The 18,958-nt window shown below is 39.4% G+C and overlaps 1 protein-coding gene across 4 annotated transcripts in view; it reads right to left on the minus strand.

The window, feature by feature from the left end:
- Window positions 1–896: 896 nt before the first annotated feature.
- ccser1 (coiled-coil serine-rich protein 1) overlaps window positions 897–18,958 on the minus strand; it is a 118,725-nt gene continuing 100,663 nt past the window's right edge. For 2 of the 4 annotated variants that reach the window (XM_077562192.1, XM_077562191.1), the window contains exon 11: window positions 897–6,567. In XM_077562192.1, coding sequence (XP_077418318.1) covers window positions 5,953–6,567 — 615 coding nt within the window. In that variant the 3' untranslated portion in view covers window positions 897–5,952. The remainder of the gene's footprint in view (window positions 6,568–18,958) is intronic. The other 2 variants (XM_077562193.1, XM_077562194.1) reach the window with 2 other exon arrangements.

Genomic DNA, 18,958 nt, shown 5'->3' on the forward strand with positions numbered 1-18,958 from the left:
TGTATGTGATAAGACAGAGATTACATACACATATATACAGTATATAGTATATATTCAATATGATGTGATGGCATATAGCTTTTTGACAAAATGTGATTGGTATGGGAAACAAAAAGGGACAAATGAAGGAATAATGACACGATATGGATGGCAGGACACTAAAGTTAATGGAGCAAAAACATCCACAGCGATTCAACAGAAATGCCTCAGTGACGGCGTGTGTGTGTGTGTGTGTGTGTGTGACAAACACACACACACATTGCTCAGGTGTCACAGTGACACAACTGGTTAGGCTTGCAGCCAGCCTGCGTAGTCAAGTGGAATGGAGAGGCAAATAAATGAAAGTTGTGATGCACGCGCACACGCACACGCAACAAACAGACATACACTACCTTTGACGCCCTGAGGGATGCACGCTTGTCATCGCACACGAGACGAAAGCCGAGGCACTTTTCGGACCGAGAAGTCTGGCAGCTTCACACAAACGTGTTGGTCCTTCAAAAACAAGTCAAGGAAATTGATGTGACAGTGTTGGACCCTTCGAAATCAATGCAGGAGAACTTATAGAACATCTGTATTAATAGGACGTGCCCCTATTCTGCATGTCTGAACCTGATTCAAATGATTAGGTTCGTTATCAGGCTTCTGCAGTTTGCTGATGAGCTGTGAATATCAGGTGTACCCAACGTAGTGTCCACCCGCTGCGGGACATCACAGCAGCAGACAGGACGGACGCAGTAAAATGAATGCCGGCGTCCATCTCGACTGGACTGACGCTTCAAGGTTACTCTGCAGGTAAATCACATTTATTGATGTGCCGTCATAACAACTAACGTGATGTAAAAATAACCACAATCATTTTAAAAAACAGCATGCAAGTATGAAAGTCAAATCAGTTCAAGTGTTTTCATTGATTTAATGGCTTTAAATATTCATAAGAACAGAGACAGTGGAGCAAAAATCCTGTGATAAAATATTGATGGTGCCAAAAACGAGTCCCAAAATACAACATAACTAATTAATCCTGATCATTTTGTAGCAATTCAAAATTATATTAAACAGACGTGTGCATCACATATGTTTGGTCAAAGATACAGTATAGAAATAAAAGACTCATAATTCAACCTCAACTGGAATTAAGCAGCTTAAATAAACATACAACAAAAGCTTTGGAAATCTGTGTTTTAAGCATCCTTCATGCCTATAAACGTGCAATGTTGAGGATACCATGTAGGTCACACACTTCTGTGGAATGGCATTTATGATGCTCATCCCACAGCCCCTTCAGAAAAAAATAATAATGAAGTGTGTGATCAGCAGGACAAACTCCATTGCTTCCGTTGTGAAGCAATGCTTCATTTGTAAGGAACAAGCAGTACAACTGTTGTCCCACAGCAGTGTGTGACCATCACCACATACTCATGTGTCTTGCCTCGCCATTGAAAAGCTTTCTCTTGGAAACAGTGACCCATTTGTACAAATAATGCATTTGTAAGATGAATGCAACGCATATGCCATCCCACAACAGTGTGTGTGACCACATAGTAAATTGTGCCGCTCAACCCACAAATGTGTGTTCCATACAAACGGGGCAAAGCATTAAAAGGGAATAAAAAGGCTTTTCAAAAGTATGACATGCCAACTGAGTATGTCTTGCTTGTCACATACTGCTGTGGGATGGCACAGTGCTACTTATCCCACAAACATCAATCATTTAAAATGGACATCTGCAGTTTTCCAACAATGTAACATGACAATTACAGTATGTGACGGTGGTCACACGCTCCTGTGGAACGGCAGTTGTATTCATTCAATGCTGTGGGACGGTGTTTGTGCAGTGCATGCTGGTCACAGCAATGTGATAGAAACAGACAAATTTCATCCCACAGCAGTGTGTGATAAGCAAGTCATTGAACTGAGTAGTGCTTACAAATGGAACTCATTTCAAATGGAAAAAAACAAATGGGAATCAAGTATACCACACACTGCTGTGGGATGGCTTTTTGGTACTAAGCCTAAGAACATGCTTTCCTTCTAAATGGGGCATAATTTGAAACCAGCTTGACTCTACTGAATTGAATGGGGTGTCATTTCAGAGGTGGGTAAAAAGAAGACTTTACAAAGGTATAAAATTTACAAGTACAAAGAATTGTTTGACAGTCTTCAAAACACACATTTCCAAACTTTTGAATTATATGTTTTAATGATTTGAGGGTTTTGAGGTCGCACTGAGCTAAAGTGCAAAGGCCTTCACAAGTGCGAGTACATACAAGCTATTACTTCTTCTTCTACTTCTTCGCAATGATTGTTCTGTTTTTTGTTTTTTTCAATGATGTTGCCTACTCTAACTAGTCTGTGGACGGATGTGTTTGTCTACACCTTCACATAAGAATCATATGTACATGTACAGTCATTTACAATTCAAATAGTGATTCCAGAACAAAAATAAACTCAGCAACATTTGAAAAGCTAAAATAATATATTACTTTTGATTCTTTCATAATATCAACATTATAGTTATTACTGTCCTTTTCACCACATGATTGTTCATTGTGTTTTCTATGGTGGTAAACATAAATAAGGCAATAATAGAAAAATAAAAATAATATTCCCACCATTAGAAATGTAGCTTCTTGAGTCTTCAATGAGATGGAATGTCAACATTGTATGTTTAAATAAAGTTGAGTGTGGTTAGCAGGGCTGAGGTGAATGAAGTCAGAGGAAAGGTTTGAGGGGAGGGGAGTGAGGGAGGGAGGGGGTCTCTGGCACCCAGCAGCAAAAAATACGCAGTCGAGCCAAAATGGCTGGCAACAACAATAACCTTTTACTTTGACTTTTAATGTAAAAATGGATCCATACTAACGAGGTTTTAAGTTAGAGACAAAAAAATTGGATGTGACCTCTTTCAAAAACCTGATTAGCTTTTGCCATATTAGAAAAGCACAAAACTTGCATTAATATGCTGTATCACTAAAAAAGTGGAACCACTGTGACCAATCTGAACCTCATTTGTTCATTTCTGGAAACACTTTACTCATAGGAAATAATACAAATACTAATCAAAGTTCCTCGGTCAAACTGTTGCCGTCATAAAACCTGCATTAAGTCTACATGCATTTTGTAACTTAACTCATTCACTCCCAGCCATTTTAACTCAAGCAACCCTCTTCGCTCCCGGCTGTTTTACTGGAATTTGACTGATTTTGCAAGGCCTACACAATATTGTGTTTTATTGCTATAAAAACATGGAACCTCCAAAAGAAAGATTAGAGTCTCTTCTTTCATCAGGAAAAAAAAAGTACATTTGTATCTGTTTTGCAGCAATTAGCATTAGAATATAGCTAAGCTTCATCATTATTCACAAACCTGTTGAAAACACTGAGAGATTGTCGCAACATGACCCTAGCTGATCTCTTATACTCTGCTGCCACCCGCTGGCCGTTTTTTGTCATAACTACCTTTGCTTTAAGAGACCTCTTCAGGTCAGAGGCTGCATCAAAGCCTTCTGTATGCTCTAAAACGTATAAATACGTTTTTGGGACCATGGCCATATTTAAAATAGAACGTTTTTATATGTTTTTGGGAGCAAATGAGTTAAGCAACATTTTCATATTCTTACCAGTAAAACAGCTCTGCTTTAATTCTAATGACAAAGCGAGGTAATCATTTTAAGATGATCTGAGCTCAAGTGTGATGGCTAAACCACAACGGTTTTTGTTTGTTTGTTTTTTCTCTCCAAGCAGTTAGGCCAATTTGTTGGTTCCATTTTTACTGATAAAGTACACACCAATGAGGGGATGCATGGACATTTTTTCAGACAGTTTTCAGTAACCTCTTTTTGAGAACTTGATGTTTGTTTAGCTTTCTGTAAATGTTTTGACATTTTGGAACAAACAACTGACGACAACATTCTTGGAATTTTTGATTTTTTTTTGCTGGGGGCGAAAGATGTCGTACACTTTGGATTGATTGCCTGCCAATCACAGGGCACGTACTGTATAGACAAACAAGCATGAACATGCACATCAAATAACAATTTAGAGTCTTCAAATAAAGTAACATGCATATTTCTTGTAATCGGGGGCGTAAACTGTAGCAAAAGTACACAAACACTGGGATGACATGCAAGATTTAAACCCAGAACTCCAGAATTGTGAAGCAGACATGATAGCCTCTATACCACCATGCTGCCTGTCCATTGATTAAAAATAAAGAGCAATGTTCCACAAATTTATATATATATATATTTTTTTTATTATTATTTTAAACCTCATGCTTTTAGGAGTTTTGAATTTTGTGTATAATTTGTGACATATTGATTTTACAAGAGTAGTGCGGGAGTAAATTATAAAACGAAGTCGTGAATCTTTTTCCCATCAGGGGCCAATACGCAATCGATTGTGTAACCCCAATTTGTACCCAAGTTAGAACGCTAACCCATCACTAAAATCATCATTAGAATAAATTGTAATGGGTGGAAAATCACATTTTTTAAATCAGGCTTATCTGCCTTTTTGCCAGATTTTTATATATATATATTGTCATCGTTTGACTTTTTTTTTTTTAATGGTCCCGGTTTAATCAGTGATCTTGATCCTGACCTTGTTTTCATTTTGGCCAGTTTTGTTTCTGTTGACACAAATTTGCATGCTAGACGGAATGTGACACAGACGTACTAGAACATAATAGTAACCGTCATAATTACAGTAAAAAATATATATATTCAAAACACTTTTAGGCCACAAACAAAACAATCCAATGAAAAGCAGTAAGCACTGCGGTCATTGAGCATCCTGTGATCACGTATTCTTATGTCAATGCACAAACTACATCGTGTGAGTATGTAACCGCAAACCGCCTCTTTGTCAATGACCGGCATTTGTAGGATCAAATTCAAAAGGGCATTGAATCAATCGCAACTGGAATGTCTTAGAAGACAATTTGCCTTTCATCCGAGAAGGCTTCATCAGTCCATGCAACAAAGCTTGGCTAAGACAGACCAAGTTGAGTTTGTGTGACTCTTTCAAAACCCAAACAATCTGTCTTCTCTGTCAACGGTAATTTGGAACATTAATATGCGCACGTTAAGTTCCCTTCTTGAAAAACTTAGCTTCGTTAACCGGCTCATGACGCTCACCTGTTAGGTGTCCCTTTAAGTGTCCCCACCCTGCGCACGCTGGATGGAAGGAAAAAAGGAGGGAAGCATAGATGGATGGAGGGAGGGATGGATGGAGGGTGTTCAGGAAGTGATGCATACATTTTGGCAACGTGAGACAACGGCATCGGCGAGTATCCCTGCAAAGCACATGTGACAATCAGTCCCCAGCGCGTCCAGCAGCAAAAAGAATCAAATAAATTAAAGGATTAAAAAAATAATAATAAAATAAAATAACAAACACCATTTCAGGTTGAGGTTCATCCTGTTTCCTGTTAGCCATCTATGAGGATGACTGGATATGTGTGTGTGTGTGTGTGTGCTTGTTAGTGTGCAGCCGTGGGCGTAAGCACATCGAAACTGTCGGCATGACACCACGTGGGAGCTCTGACACATGGTGTGTGTGTGTGTGTGTGCGTGTGTGTGTGTGTTTGAGAGAATGGATGAACAAAATGTCAGAAGTTTCATCCAGGTCTGTTGCGTGGTTGTCTTTCGCCGGTGTTTCATGTTTTCTTTTGCGTTTTTCAAAAGACCACCTGTGAGTGAGTGCCTTTAAGTGTGTGTGCGTGCGTGCGTGGATGGACAAAATGTCAGCGAATCTTGTCCGTGACATAAGTGGTTGTGTTGGCTAAATTTCTGCTCCTTTTCTCATATTCTTTGTTTGACTTGAACAGCACCTGCGAGTGCCTTTGTATGTCTGTGTGAATTTGTCTTGTTTGTTTTCTTTTTTTTTCTTTTTCTTTTTTTTTTTTTAAACATGTGCACTGCTTTTCTTCAAACAAAATGTCCGCTTGCGATCAAGTGTCTGTCTGTGTGAGCGCCTGGAGCTCGGCGCTGTGCAGGGAGTGCTGGAGGAAGACATTTTTACGAGAGTAGCTGTGCAGGGATAGCGGGCCCCGGGGCGGTTGCCCCAGGCGTCCCGTGAAGGGCGAGGAAGAGGAGGAGGAGGAGGAAGATGAGGAGGCGGATGCGGGGGTGGGAGGGGACGGGAGGCCCGTCGAAGAGACGCTACCCCTGCTGGCCAGGCTGGTGGAGGAGGCGCCCACTGCGCGTGGGATGAGGCTGGGGTGGTGATGCTCCCCTTTGCGGGATGTTAAGCTTCCTCCTAAGGACTCGGAGGACGACTCGGGTCTCTCCGGCATCGTGTGAGGAAGGTGAGGCTGGGTGGCGGCGATGAAAGAACGATGGGCTGTAGTCGGGGCGTGGGCAGGGGAGTGGCAGTGATTCTCCTCCCTGGCGGAACAAGGAGCTGGCAGGTGATGGGGGACATTAGCGAGGTCCCCTGCGCGCGGCGGAGGGGACGGTGCACCCGCGGCCTGCAATGCTCTTCGCTCCTTTAGGGGCAGGCTGCTGCTGCTGCTGTTGCTGTTGCTGTTGCCTGGTCCTGACCACCGCCCTGGATGGTTGTTGGCCTGAGAAAAACAACAACCAAAGAACACGGATGTTACAAATGGATTTCCTGACATTGTTTGAAATTACACGGAAAAAGGACTTTGAAAATAACCTTGAGTAATGAGCCACATGCTGCTTCATCATGTCACAAACAGATGACAAAAATGCAATAAGACTCATGCGAGGCGTGAACTCAATCGCAAGGTGGTTGGATTATTTGAATTCCTTAACTCATTCACTGCCATTGACGGTTATAAACGTCAAAAATTCATTTGAACTATTTCTATTAGTTTAACATTTTTTTCCACCTTAGTTAGCAAGATTTTTTTTTTGATTTTTTATTCATTTTTAGAAATACAGATATAAAATGTGTGATTAATCTTGAGTTAACTATTGAAGTCATGCAATTAATTACAATTTAAAAAAATTATCGCCTGACGCGACTTAAAGATTATAAAAAATACGGGGCGTCAGGCGATTACCATTTTTAATCGTAATTAATCGCATGACTTCACTAGTTAACTCACAATTAATCACAAATTTTATATCTGTTCTAAATGTACAATAAAAAAATATAGGTTTTCATACTCTTGTTAACAAAAGTAGAAACAAATGTTAAACTAATAGAAATAGTTCAAATGAATTTTTGACGTCTATAGCCGTCAATGGCAGTGAATGAGTTAACAAAATGGCCACCGAGGAGCTGCTGGCAACTCATCTTGAAGAATTGCTAATGTGGCTAATTGAAGCCAACTCAGACTCACAAGCTAAACACTCAAGATCCTCAAGATTCCTCCCCCTTCCTTGTGTCTTCCCTTCTCTAAGATATTCCCAGGGTCAGCAGCATCTTTTAGAAAGTTGAATGAAAACTTAAATAATGAGTTCACCGAAGTGAGCACCGTTTTAAATGACCTATTATCAGCCATATATGATTCTTTAAAAAAAGGCTGATGCCGATATCCGTTAAAATGCTAAATATCGGCGCAGATAACCAGGCTATCCCTACTCTGTGCATGTGCAATGACAATAAAGAGCTGTTCATCCAGATCTTACATGGTCTTGACCAAAAACAGCATCCAAGTACAATTTTTTAAACATGTCTTCTTCTTGAGTCGAGATGAGTTAAGGTGTTAAGCCAGCGACTCCCGAAGAGCGGCGCAACAATTAGAGCGAGAGGGAGCGTGCTGCTCGCGTGTTTGCCGTCGACTGTTAATTGGGTGACATTTGGAGAACCGGGGCTCTCCGGGCTCCTGCAGCTTGTTCTAATTGTTTCTAAACCAAGCGGAACCCTGCTCGTGAAAGAACACACGCTCACGCTCGCACATGAACTCGGCAACGCGAGCGGGCCGCAAGGTTTGCACGAAGCCGCAAAGCGCCGCCATCAAACCGTCTCCCTGGACGCGGCGGGGAGGACGGCAAATAAAGCTGGATGGCAGAAACAGAAGCCACCTGTTCTCCTTTCACACTCCACTGCGCGCCTCTCCCTTACGGAACGCAGCTCTTCGCGGCCGCCCTCCCTCTCGCCTCCCTCGCACACCACGCTGCAACAATTCTAATCTAACCCAGATTAGATACGGTGGTAACTAGAAAGTTCAATTTGTTCTGGGAATTTTGGATATTGAAATGAATTGAAATACCACTGATCTGTAAACAAATGTTTACATGCCATTAAAAAGTCACTTTTTGACACAATGTACTTCCCTTTAAGTGCTCCTCTGCATCATTCTGAGACACTGTTGAACAATGTCAAGTGTCAAAACTGGAGAGGCAGAATTCTTGTACTCAATTTTATTTTAATTTGTAGATGTTTACGAATGTAACTTTAACTTCATGTCTGCACTGTATACGCCAGAACAGATGGCAACACGGGCATACACAGCATGCACTCTTATTTTGCATTCACACGGTTCAATTCTAAACTCTTGACAGAGCTTTAGATGCAATGTAGAGTGTGTACTGATGTCTAGTTAAGAAATAATCCTGCAACAGCTTGTGACCAGCTGTTAATTGGTCATTCCATTAACATTTGCTTGACGAATGACAAATTGTAATTTCTTCAAGTTAAATGACTTATACTTTATACTTTACTATACTTTTTAAGACCTATTTAATACGTTTAAATAAAACGTAAGCCTATTTTACAAGCCATATCGGCAAAGAAAAAATTAAATTTGTGAATTTGTGTTATTTCTCAAATGTGGAAATATAATGTGTGCAGGATGTACAGTAAGAATGCAACATTTCGAGTAGGCTCCTCACCTTTTCAAGACTTTTTAAGTTATTATTTCCAAATTCATAGATCCTGTTACAGTAAAATATGATGTCAAACCGCATGGCTTTAATGTGGTTTTTTTTAGTTAATGAAGTTTTGGGTTTGATTCTTCTTGAATTCACAAGGCATAGCGTTAAGCGGCATATATTGCACTGTGTTTGCTAGATAAACAGTGACATTAAAGAGTATGCAAGGTGACATAAAGCCAATCTAAGTGTTTATTTTGTTTTTGTTAGGAAGGAAGCGAGCGTATTGTATTCACTTGAAAAAAAGAACCCTCCTGTTCCAAACTAATTTTGGGGGGGAGCTTTGTTTTTTGTGTATTTTTTTTTTAATTCAGTTTTTTTCCTTCAGTTCTACAGATATTTTTTTTCTGTTCTAAAAAATATTCCGAAAAATGAGGGGGAAAGGGGGAGGGGCATTCAGTAAAAAAATACTTAAATAAATGATTTTTTTATTTTATTATTATTATCTATTTATGTCTTCCACAACCCCCACCCCCTTGATTTTCTGAATATTTTTTTATGACAGAAAACTTATGCAGTATTAAAAAAAAAAAAAACTAAGAAATGTCAGAAAATCTTTTTTTTTTTTCTTAAGTGAATGCAAAACATTTCTGTAGCAACTAGCATGTTTTAAACAACAATTACCTGACGTGACAAAAATGAGTCTATTTTTTTCCCTCTTCCAGGGTTTAATTCCTAGCAGCACACAACAAATTATGCACCGTCCCAACTTAAAGACAAGAACAGTGTCAGTACGTGTCCAGCTGTTTGTGCCTATTCCACCAGCAAACGAAGCACAAAAATCATGCCAAAATCGGTTTTAGAGTATCCAATGGTTTTTAACACACAACTTGCCAGTTGTTTAACATATGGCTTAGCAGCTAACTATAGAGTTAATGGAAGTAATGGAGTTCTCCAGCTAGAGGGTATTTGTTTCCTTGAAGTGACCCCGGACTACTTCCTTACTTGAACGGCTCTCTCTATTTCTTTTCATGTCCATTATCCAATAGACCGTAGAGGAACAAAAGGCACTTTGGACTAGCCATTGAGCGTCCGGTGATTGCTAATGTGCCCTGATGAGTGGATGCACGCAGCAAGACTTCCTCCTGACGTATTTGTCTCGTTAAGACAAGTGCAGCACAATCCTTCACAAGGAGGGGCACACTGGAACCCCCCCCGAGGGAAATATGACAAAGTCGTGCTCTTGGTTTATGTGGGATGGCTTCATTAGGGCTAAATCGAAACAAATAAACTATGTTAGAGTTACAAGAGGAGTTTCCTGTTTTGGCTAAAACCGCAACAGCATCATTAGTTTTTTCAGCTTTATACAAAGTTACGGAACAAATTAGACAGGGATAGACGTTGCGTACATAAGCTACAGTCCTGATCTCGAAAGTGAAACGTGTGGTAAAGCTCTGTGTGTGTGTGCGTGCATAATAGACTGCGACAGATGGAGACAAAGCAAAAGGTCAAGCGCAATGAAAAGAGAGGCGTAAACAAATGGAGTCAAAGGATGGAAGGGACAGGAGGGGGATGACAGATTGGTAAGAAGGTGATCAAAGATGTAGATAAAACGCGACGAGAGCAGCAGACGGTCTTTGGGAGGGAGGGGGGGGGGGGCTGATTTACAAACTCAGGTGTCCTCTCCCAAGTACACGCCTCTCTAATATTGACGGCGTGTGTGTGTCCACAAGTAGACCTGGATAAATCACAATGATGCTTACTAAGGGTGCAAATGGACAAGGTTTCTCAAGACTCTCAAAGCCTTCCATCGCACTTTTAATGACTTTCAAACAACACACACACACACTGTATGTGGTATGCGACACACCGGGGGAAACAGTGGCAGCAAAACACCAGTGTCATCAATCACACACCAGGACTCAATACCCTAACAGAGGCGCGGAATTGTAATGAGGGCCCAAAAAACACATTGGACACCAAAAAGTTAAGGAGTGCTCACTGAGATAAAAAGGGAAAAGTTGATTCTATTGGTTTAATTCAATTTAATTGTTGAATTCATTAAAAAAAAAAAAGTTTTTATATATTGTAGTAGAAATGGTACTGTAAACCTTGATGTTACATTTGATGATGTTTCATTGACCCACTAATCAAAAATTAATTGTTGTTCATTTGGAACTGCTGCTTCCATATTGCGAAGAATAATGCTGACCAGCAGCGTTGAACATTTTCTTCCTTAGACAGCAGTTCAATATTTACAAGAAAAAAATAGAACCCTGCAATTGGCTAACATTTAGTCTTCCTTGTGAACTTAATGAGGATGACGAGTGCTACAGAAACTGGATAAATATTTTTTATTTATTTTTTTAAATGGGTGGGGGGATTCCAGATGAATACAGCTATTCTATTGGGAAAGACCTAAAGAGTCAAAGTTTTCTTTTTCTCTCTCATTATTTACAATTATCACACTACGGTCAAAAAGAAATAGCTTTCATAATAGCATATTTTGACACAATAGTGCTTGTTCTGATTTGAAAATAGTAATTAATTCATGCATAATTTTTTTATAGCATTCATAAATGTGAACATATGAAGCTTCTTATTTCTATGCATAAAACTTATTCTTCTAAACTAAAACATCAACAACGCGCAAAATGAATTGAGTGCTTGTCATCTGTGTTTTTGTTGCTCTGGTTTGGACTCGATTAGTATTGAGTTTTCCCTGCATCCTTCTTTTCATGGCTTGTCAATTTCATTAGGTTTTTGTGTGCTGTCATCAGGTCGGTCCAATGTCTACCAATGAGCTCCTTCAGCCACTCGTCTTGTCCAGGTGTTCCTTGTCTCATCAGTTTGCTTGCATTTGTATGTTACTTTGAGTCCTGGTTGTTAGACTTTCACTAATTTCAACACCGTGTTTGGAAAACAAATTATTCTTTTAGAATCCTTCCTTCCATCCTGCTTCCCTGCACTTGTGTAACCACCGTGCAAAATCTGACACTGCTAACAGTGTAATACATTTTGTTTTCTTAAAGTGAAAAAAAATATTCACAAATGAGTAAATTATCACACTTCAAAGGAAAAGCCAGATTTGGGCAAAATTACAAGAATTTTGTGTTATTCAGAAAACTGCCATTGTGCGAAAACTGGGCATGCATACAAAATTCTATTGTTATGACTTATGGACTTATTCAAGCCTCTAAATATGTCATATGAAATATTCAAATTAGATATTTATTTTACATATATATACATATATACAGCATAGTTAATTTTGCTGTTAGCATAATAGTGGTATTATTGTCCATATAGGGCATTAATTTTTTTTTTTTTTTTTTTTACTATATATGTATAGATAGGTCTGATGCCAGTGAACATTTTGAGCGGTTGAAAGTGAAAAAAATATTCATAAATGACTAAGTTATCACACTTCAAAGGAAATGCCAGATTTTGGCAAAAATTACAAGAATTTAATCAAAACAAAATAACGCCCACGGGTTAAAGGAAGGAGATAGTCAATTGCTTTAATTGTAAAAAAATAACAAAAGGACTTTCTTTTACTTGCACGGCTAAATGACAATGTAACAACACAGATATAAAGACATAAGGAAAACAAAGGGAATGGCTTAGAATAGTCGGTGAACGCCCGCAGACATCCAGGACGTCTCCCTCATCCATTTGCCACCAAACAATCAAATAAAGGCTGAGAGTGCGAGCGCGCCGGTTGTCTCAAGGCCATAACACACATGCGCTTTCAACTTGTTGGTTTACCTCAGTAAACACCCCCCTTAGGAGGACAACAGCCTGTGGCAACATCCTCCCCATAAAGCTCTTTGGACGGTCATGTTTCACATTTTGGTTCCTTTTTAAATCACACTGCCGTGAAATTTGCTCTCTCTTTCATTAGCTTATCTGCCTGTTTTTTTTCTTAAAGTGAGATGTCACTTTCATTCTGGAACAGAGGAAAGACGTACAATTGCAAATTCAAGTTAAGGTCAAAGTTATGTTCCTACAGTGGCAATGCAACCCTAACCACAAATTATTCACCAACCTGTTCTAATGCCTTAGTAACAATTTTCTGATTTGTGTCAGGTTAGTCAGTTTTTTGCCCTATTTTGTTAGTTTTGTTTTCCCTGTTCTTGTTTGTTCAAATTTTCTTTGTCTTTCGTTTTATTTATATGATGTAACAAGACTTTGCAGGCAGGTTGGGGAAGGCAGTTTTTTTTTTTTTTACTACAGTATGGATGTAGTTAAAGAGGACATGAAGCTAGTCCCCTGAAGGGAAAAGCCGAAAGGAAAAGAAGTAAATAATTGTATTAAAAACACTTGTCGGCCATAAATGACCACATCCGAATGAATTATACTGTAAGTACTTTGAGTGGACAAGACCATGATACCAGTCTTGCTCTCTGTCTTGTTTTTCTTCTTTTACCTCCATTGACCTCTGTTCTCCACTCATCTCACACCTTCTCCACCACCGTCCTTCATTTTGTCCCGCTTGTTTTTTTTTTTCTCTTCTTCATGGTTATGTAACACAGTGCATAAGAATGCCGGCGGCTGCCAGGGCCGAGCAGACCCTGACAGCTGGAGGATTGATGGAAGACTGCTGCAGTCTGGAGACCACACACAAGGAGAGGCCGCCGTGAAGTTTCAGAACATACAAAGATGAAATATTTGGAGGACAGAACGGTGGAATAGTGGTTGCCATGTTTGCCTCACAGTCAACCGGTTTTGGGCTGTAATTGTGATTTTGTGGCTAGCGTGGGTTTCTTCCAGGTACTCCCAACTTCCCTCCCACATTTCAATAACAATTAATAAACATGCATGTCAGGTTCAATGAAGACTCTGAATTGTCTTGAATTGTCCATTGGTGCGAATGCTTGTATACAGAATCTGGCCTGCTATTGGCTAGTGAAGAGCCCAGGGTATTCCCCGACTCTTGCCCCAAGTCAGCTGGGACCCGAATAATTAATATCATATCGATATCTAGATATGAACATTCAAGATATCCATCCACTATCCATGGGGGGGAGGGTTCGACAAGACAACGAAAGCATTTTCACTTGCCTGTGCGGTGAGTTAATGCAGGTTGGAAAAGGTGTTTGAAATTTTGACGCTAAACTGGTTGATCTCAAGATCTTAACTGCTTGAAAAGTAGATCTTGCGTTTAAAAAAAAAAAAAAACTGTTGGGCACCCATGCTGTAGATGGTGTGATGAAAGTTAAAACCAGGAAAACCCCAGACAACTGTTTTCAATTGTGGAAAAAAAAAAAACATAAAATGCCTTCTTTAAGCTGCTACTGCTGCTGAGGCTTCAGTCTGATTAGAGCGTCTGAGTTGTTGCATGTGAAGTATTTAGCCCCAGGCTTTGGACTGTCACGATGCAAAAACTGAAGGAAGTGGGCTGTGCCAGAGTCACCCCGAGAGCAGGAAATCTTAAAGAGGCTTCTCAGGAAGGCGATATGGTGGGGGGTCTTGGACGCAAAAACCCCAACAGGTGCACGAGTGCAATGAAGGCGAAAGAAAATTGTTGACCACCAGCTTGGGCAAATGTTTCCTGAAACATTGCCCAGAGAGAGTGGGATGATGGCGAGAAGAAAAATGAACAAGTGGATGGTCAAGTATTAGTAGGAGGTGAGGAACGACAAGAGAATATCATCACCCGCTAAAATAATGGCCTACGTCTTTTTTTTCTTCCATAAAACATGAAAAACTAAACCAAGTATGGGTTATATGTAATAATAATTTCATTTCAGGGGTAGAATTGAATGATCTGTTTAACTAAGGACATAGACAATTTTTGCAGAGGTGGCCAGCAGCCTGAGAAGAAAAAAAATGTCAAAGGGTGACGTCATGAAGGACAAAAAGTCAATGCAACAAAAAGACAGATGCTCGAAATGCTTAGAAAATCCAAAAAGGGCAGAAGATCATGTAGGGTACATGATAAGATGGAAGAGGACAAAGTGAGAAAGCTCAGTTACTGAAGATGAAAAAGAAAAATAATTAGTAAACCAGAGGATGAGGATAAAAGCAGGCATCCAATAAATAGCCAGCATCCAAAGGAACATTTTTTTTTCTTTCTTTCAGAGGAGAGCAAGCATTTTCAATTAAATTACCACTTGGCACGAAACACAAAGAAAAACAATAACACAAGACCCCACGGGCGATTCCATGACTGGATGTCCTACCTCTTGATGGTTACCTCCACCAAGGAGTACAAACAAAATGCCTCAGACCCAATAAATGCTACCCACAACACCCCCCCCCCCATATCACTGCAATATCATAAACCACTCAACCCGTTGTGCCGCCCTATATCATTAATTAGGTGATTAGATTAGTCCCCGCCAGAATTTTTTTTTTACAGCGCTCACTATAGAACTTTAATGTCTAGGAGTATGCATCAGTAATTATATAATTACGCTTTGCAAACAATCTTCCAAGCACTATAAGAATCTATAAATAGCGTCAAAGGATGAACTCCCATGAGTGCGAAAGAACTATGGTGCTGTATAGCATTAGCTGCATGTGGCATTTATTTTTCTGTATTTCTGTCATAAGATATTTAAATGGGAAATTGTAAAGAGCAGATGCGCACTGAATGCAGTATAAATAACATTGTTGCTGTGGTCACAAACACTAAACATTGAGCCGCTTCGTGATCACAACGTTTGCAGTGACTTGAAACAATCTTGGATAATTAGCCACATGCTGCTTCATGACGAATACAATGAGATCACAAGTGGCAGCCTGTACTGGCAAATATCCATCATAGTGATCCTAATCATGCTAATCATGCTAAATCTTCGCTCGTTTCCTCCCTTGCGATCAAAGACAGCAAGGACCCGATGATCAGATTGGAGATCTCATTATGCGTGTGGTGTGCTCTGTTGGACATCGTAAACCACATACTATACAAGCAGTAAGAAAAATTTTTTTTCCCGTGCTTCACGTTTTAAAAATCGGTTCCGAATAGTTAAAAATTGGGATGTGTGTTCGGGATCTGTTTTTTTTCTTCAAATGACTAGATACATCTTGGACCACCACTGCTGTAGTGCAAACTCTCTTGGCAAAATCAAAAAAGTGATTCGCAAAGAAGTCGCCCACACATCACAGAATTAATTATTAACGCCGAGCAACTTTTTGAACAAAAACTCCTCGAGAATTTTCAAGAGCGTAAACACACATTGAGACACTCGGCTGGCGCAAGACAAGCCGCCATTGTGCTGTTGCTGCTGCTCCTGGAAAGAATCCAGCAAATTAGACAGTTTTTTTTTTTTTTCAACTGAGGCTGCGTAAGGCAAATTAGTTTGCAAAAGTTATTTTGTTCTAATTACGTTTTAATGAACTATTTTTGTTCTGAATAATTGAATCCTTTCTCGTGGAGGAGCCACGGAGATCATTAGCCTACATTCTACATGGGAATTGTCATTGTTTCTGCACCGCGGCCCATTTGTAGCCTCGTTTTTGGCAGATACAGTACGTCGGACAACTCTGCAAGTTTGGCAGTATTTAAATCACACACCAGCTAACAGCTTCTTTTCTGGGGGGGGATTAGCTTAGCCACACTGCATCAGAAATTAAAATACTAACATAACATTTGTAAAATACAACACTCAATCTTATCCCTTCTAAACGGTCTGGAATATGAAAGCTTGCAATTGAATTGAGGTCAATTGAGGTTTACTTATAATAATAATAACAACAACAACAATCAACATCATTATCAAAACCAGAAATATTGTAGGGACGATTGGTGTTTAGGTAACGCTGTGCTAGGAGTAGGAAGATATTCTACAAAATAACTAATTGAATTTTCTGCTACACTACAGGCGAATTTGTTACGGTAAACAAAATGTCACCATGAAGCATTGATGTTGTTGTAGCTGTTTATAAATTATTCCATTGTGATCTCAAATGTTGTGTTTGTGGCATACACAATACTTGCCTTCCATTAACATTACACTGCTTTTTTGGTTTACTGTCAGTGTTGGCAGTAAATTGTTAATTTACACATCAATTATTGAATAAAAGACATCTTTGTTCCTCATTGGACGTGTTTTTTTTCTGTAATTTTTTAGAGGGGTCTTCCATAGTCTTTTGACCTGGCAACGGTCCTACGGTGCAGCGCTGTTCATAACCTCAAGTGTATTTAAGACAAGTAAACCCCTCTCTAAAATGGATGCCTACCTTTATGAATTAGAGAGAGAAAAAAAGGCAAAGAGTAATTAACTCAGTTCATATCACATTTGAAACTCTAGTTTAAAAGTAATTTAAAAAATATATATATAAAAAATACAATAAAAATAGCAACAAATAGACACAAATTGACAACCTGAAAAAACTGACCCAAAAAAGGGGAAGACAAAAATTGGACAATAAAAAAGAAAAAAGTCAGGAGAAAAAAAATGCCCAGAAAACAAAAAAGCAAAGCAAAAAGTGATTGAAAAGTTACAAAAAAAAGAAGAAAAAAAAGGAAAAAACTGACAAAAATATGACCAAAAAAATGCTTCAGTAATGAAAAATATGGCCATGACAAAAGCAGCCAAATATTTATTATTATGAAAAGACAGAAATAGACAAAAATTAAACAAAAATAATAATAATACAAACAAATAATAACACAAATTTAGGTAACATCGCCACCTTAAGAACAGAGTGCTACCATAAACTAAGAACCGCTACTTAATATCTGCTTGTGAGCTCAAAAACACGAGAAACTTTACATTATACATTGTGGCTGAATCCACTTCTGCGTCTCAGAGGAAGCTTCCATGTTGGCGAGTCTTTTGCATCAAGTGTAGTTTTACAAGTTCACAGCCATAGTGAGTCGACTCGTGCGGCATCGTTCATGAATATGCATGCCACTTTATTCTTCCCTTTCTACTGTAATGTCGCTGCAAATATTCTCACGTCAACGACACTTGTCGTGTTTTTGTGTGCGTTGTATTTTTTTTTTAACCATTACAGATGGTGATGGCATCCCATACACATGAAAAGGCACCTAAAAAAAAAGTTCAAAAAGAAGATTTGAGGGAATCTGTCACACTTTGCTAGGATGACTAACGAACACCGAGTCAGCGGAGGAATCAGTAGCGTGCATGTGCGTGTGCGTGAATGTCAGCTGTCTTGATATGTAAACCCGTGTGCGATATAACATGTTCTTTACGGTGTAATGAATATGAAGTAATGTGGTCTTGACGCTCCACGAGTGTTAAGTGAATCAGTATCCTCCTCTCGTCACACGCGCTAACAGCAATGACACTCGCACGTGTGACATCACAGGGCCGTGTATCATCTGACATCATGTATACTGTAATAACATATGACCTACAAGCAAAGTAAAGGGTTATCCACTGTTAGACATTATTAACATTTTTAATTCTTTATTTTATATATTATGTTGAAATGTTTTATAGATGTAGAGTAGGTAAAATAGTGTTGAACTCAGTATAATTTGACCCTAACCTAAGCTGGTACACCTTGTTTGGTCTAAAATTCCCTCTCAGTGTTTACGCACACACATTCTCTTCGTGGGAGAGTACTCTGCTTCGGGGGAGCGCACACACCCACACACACACCACTGACTCTGTTCGCATCATCACTCACGGCCACTCTAGATTTTGTTTTGGGAAAAAGTACCCTGAGAGTATATTTTGTCTAAAAATGAAAACAGGTGCAGGCTGTGTACGAAAATAATATTATGTAACATATTGTGTGAGAACCAATCTGTTCTACTCATTCTTAGTAGGAGGAGAGAGGCGTTTTACTTTACTATAAGAAGCCATCTTCCCTGAGGGAGGGGGCACATGGGCACTCTGAAAATTCCACCTCATACGTGATGTTCAGTGTTGTTGCCGTGACCGGAGAATTCTCTGTTTAATAAATCATCCTTGCAAGGTGTTTTTTCTTACAAGAAATCTGTCTTCAAATTTTTGGAACACGCAAAAGAGGACAAATAATTAGCCTCTTTCACCATCCATCCATTTTCTTAACGGCTTGACCTCTCAAGGGTCGCTGGAGCCTATCCCAGCTAAGGGTTAATACAAGTGAAATGATATGTGTGAGTGATGGAGAGAAAGAGCAAAAAAAGATATTACATATATTATTTTCCTGGGAAAATCACATTGGGAGGTCCATGATTAATACTTGAGAGCCTGATTTATTTTCAGGATG

Source organism: Vanacampus margaritifer, chromosome 3 (assembly GCF_051991255.1).
Source record: "Vanacampus margaritifer isolate UIUO_Vmar chromosome 3, RoL_Vmar_1.0, whole genome shotgun sequence".
In the NCBI taxonomy this organism is placed as follows: Eukaryota; Metazoa; Chordata; class Actinopteri; order Syngnathiformes; family Syngnathidae; genus Vanacampus; species Vanacampus margaritifer.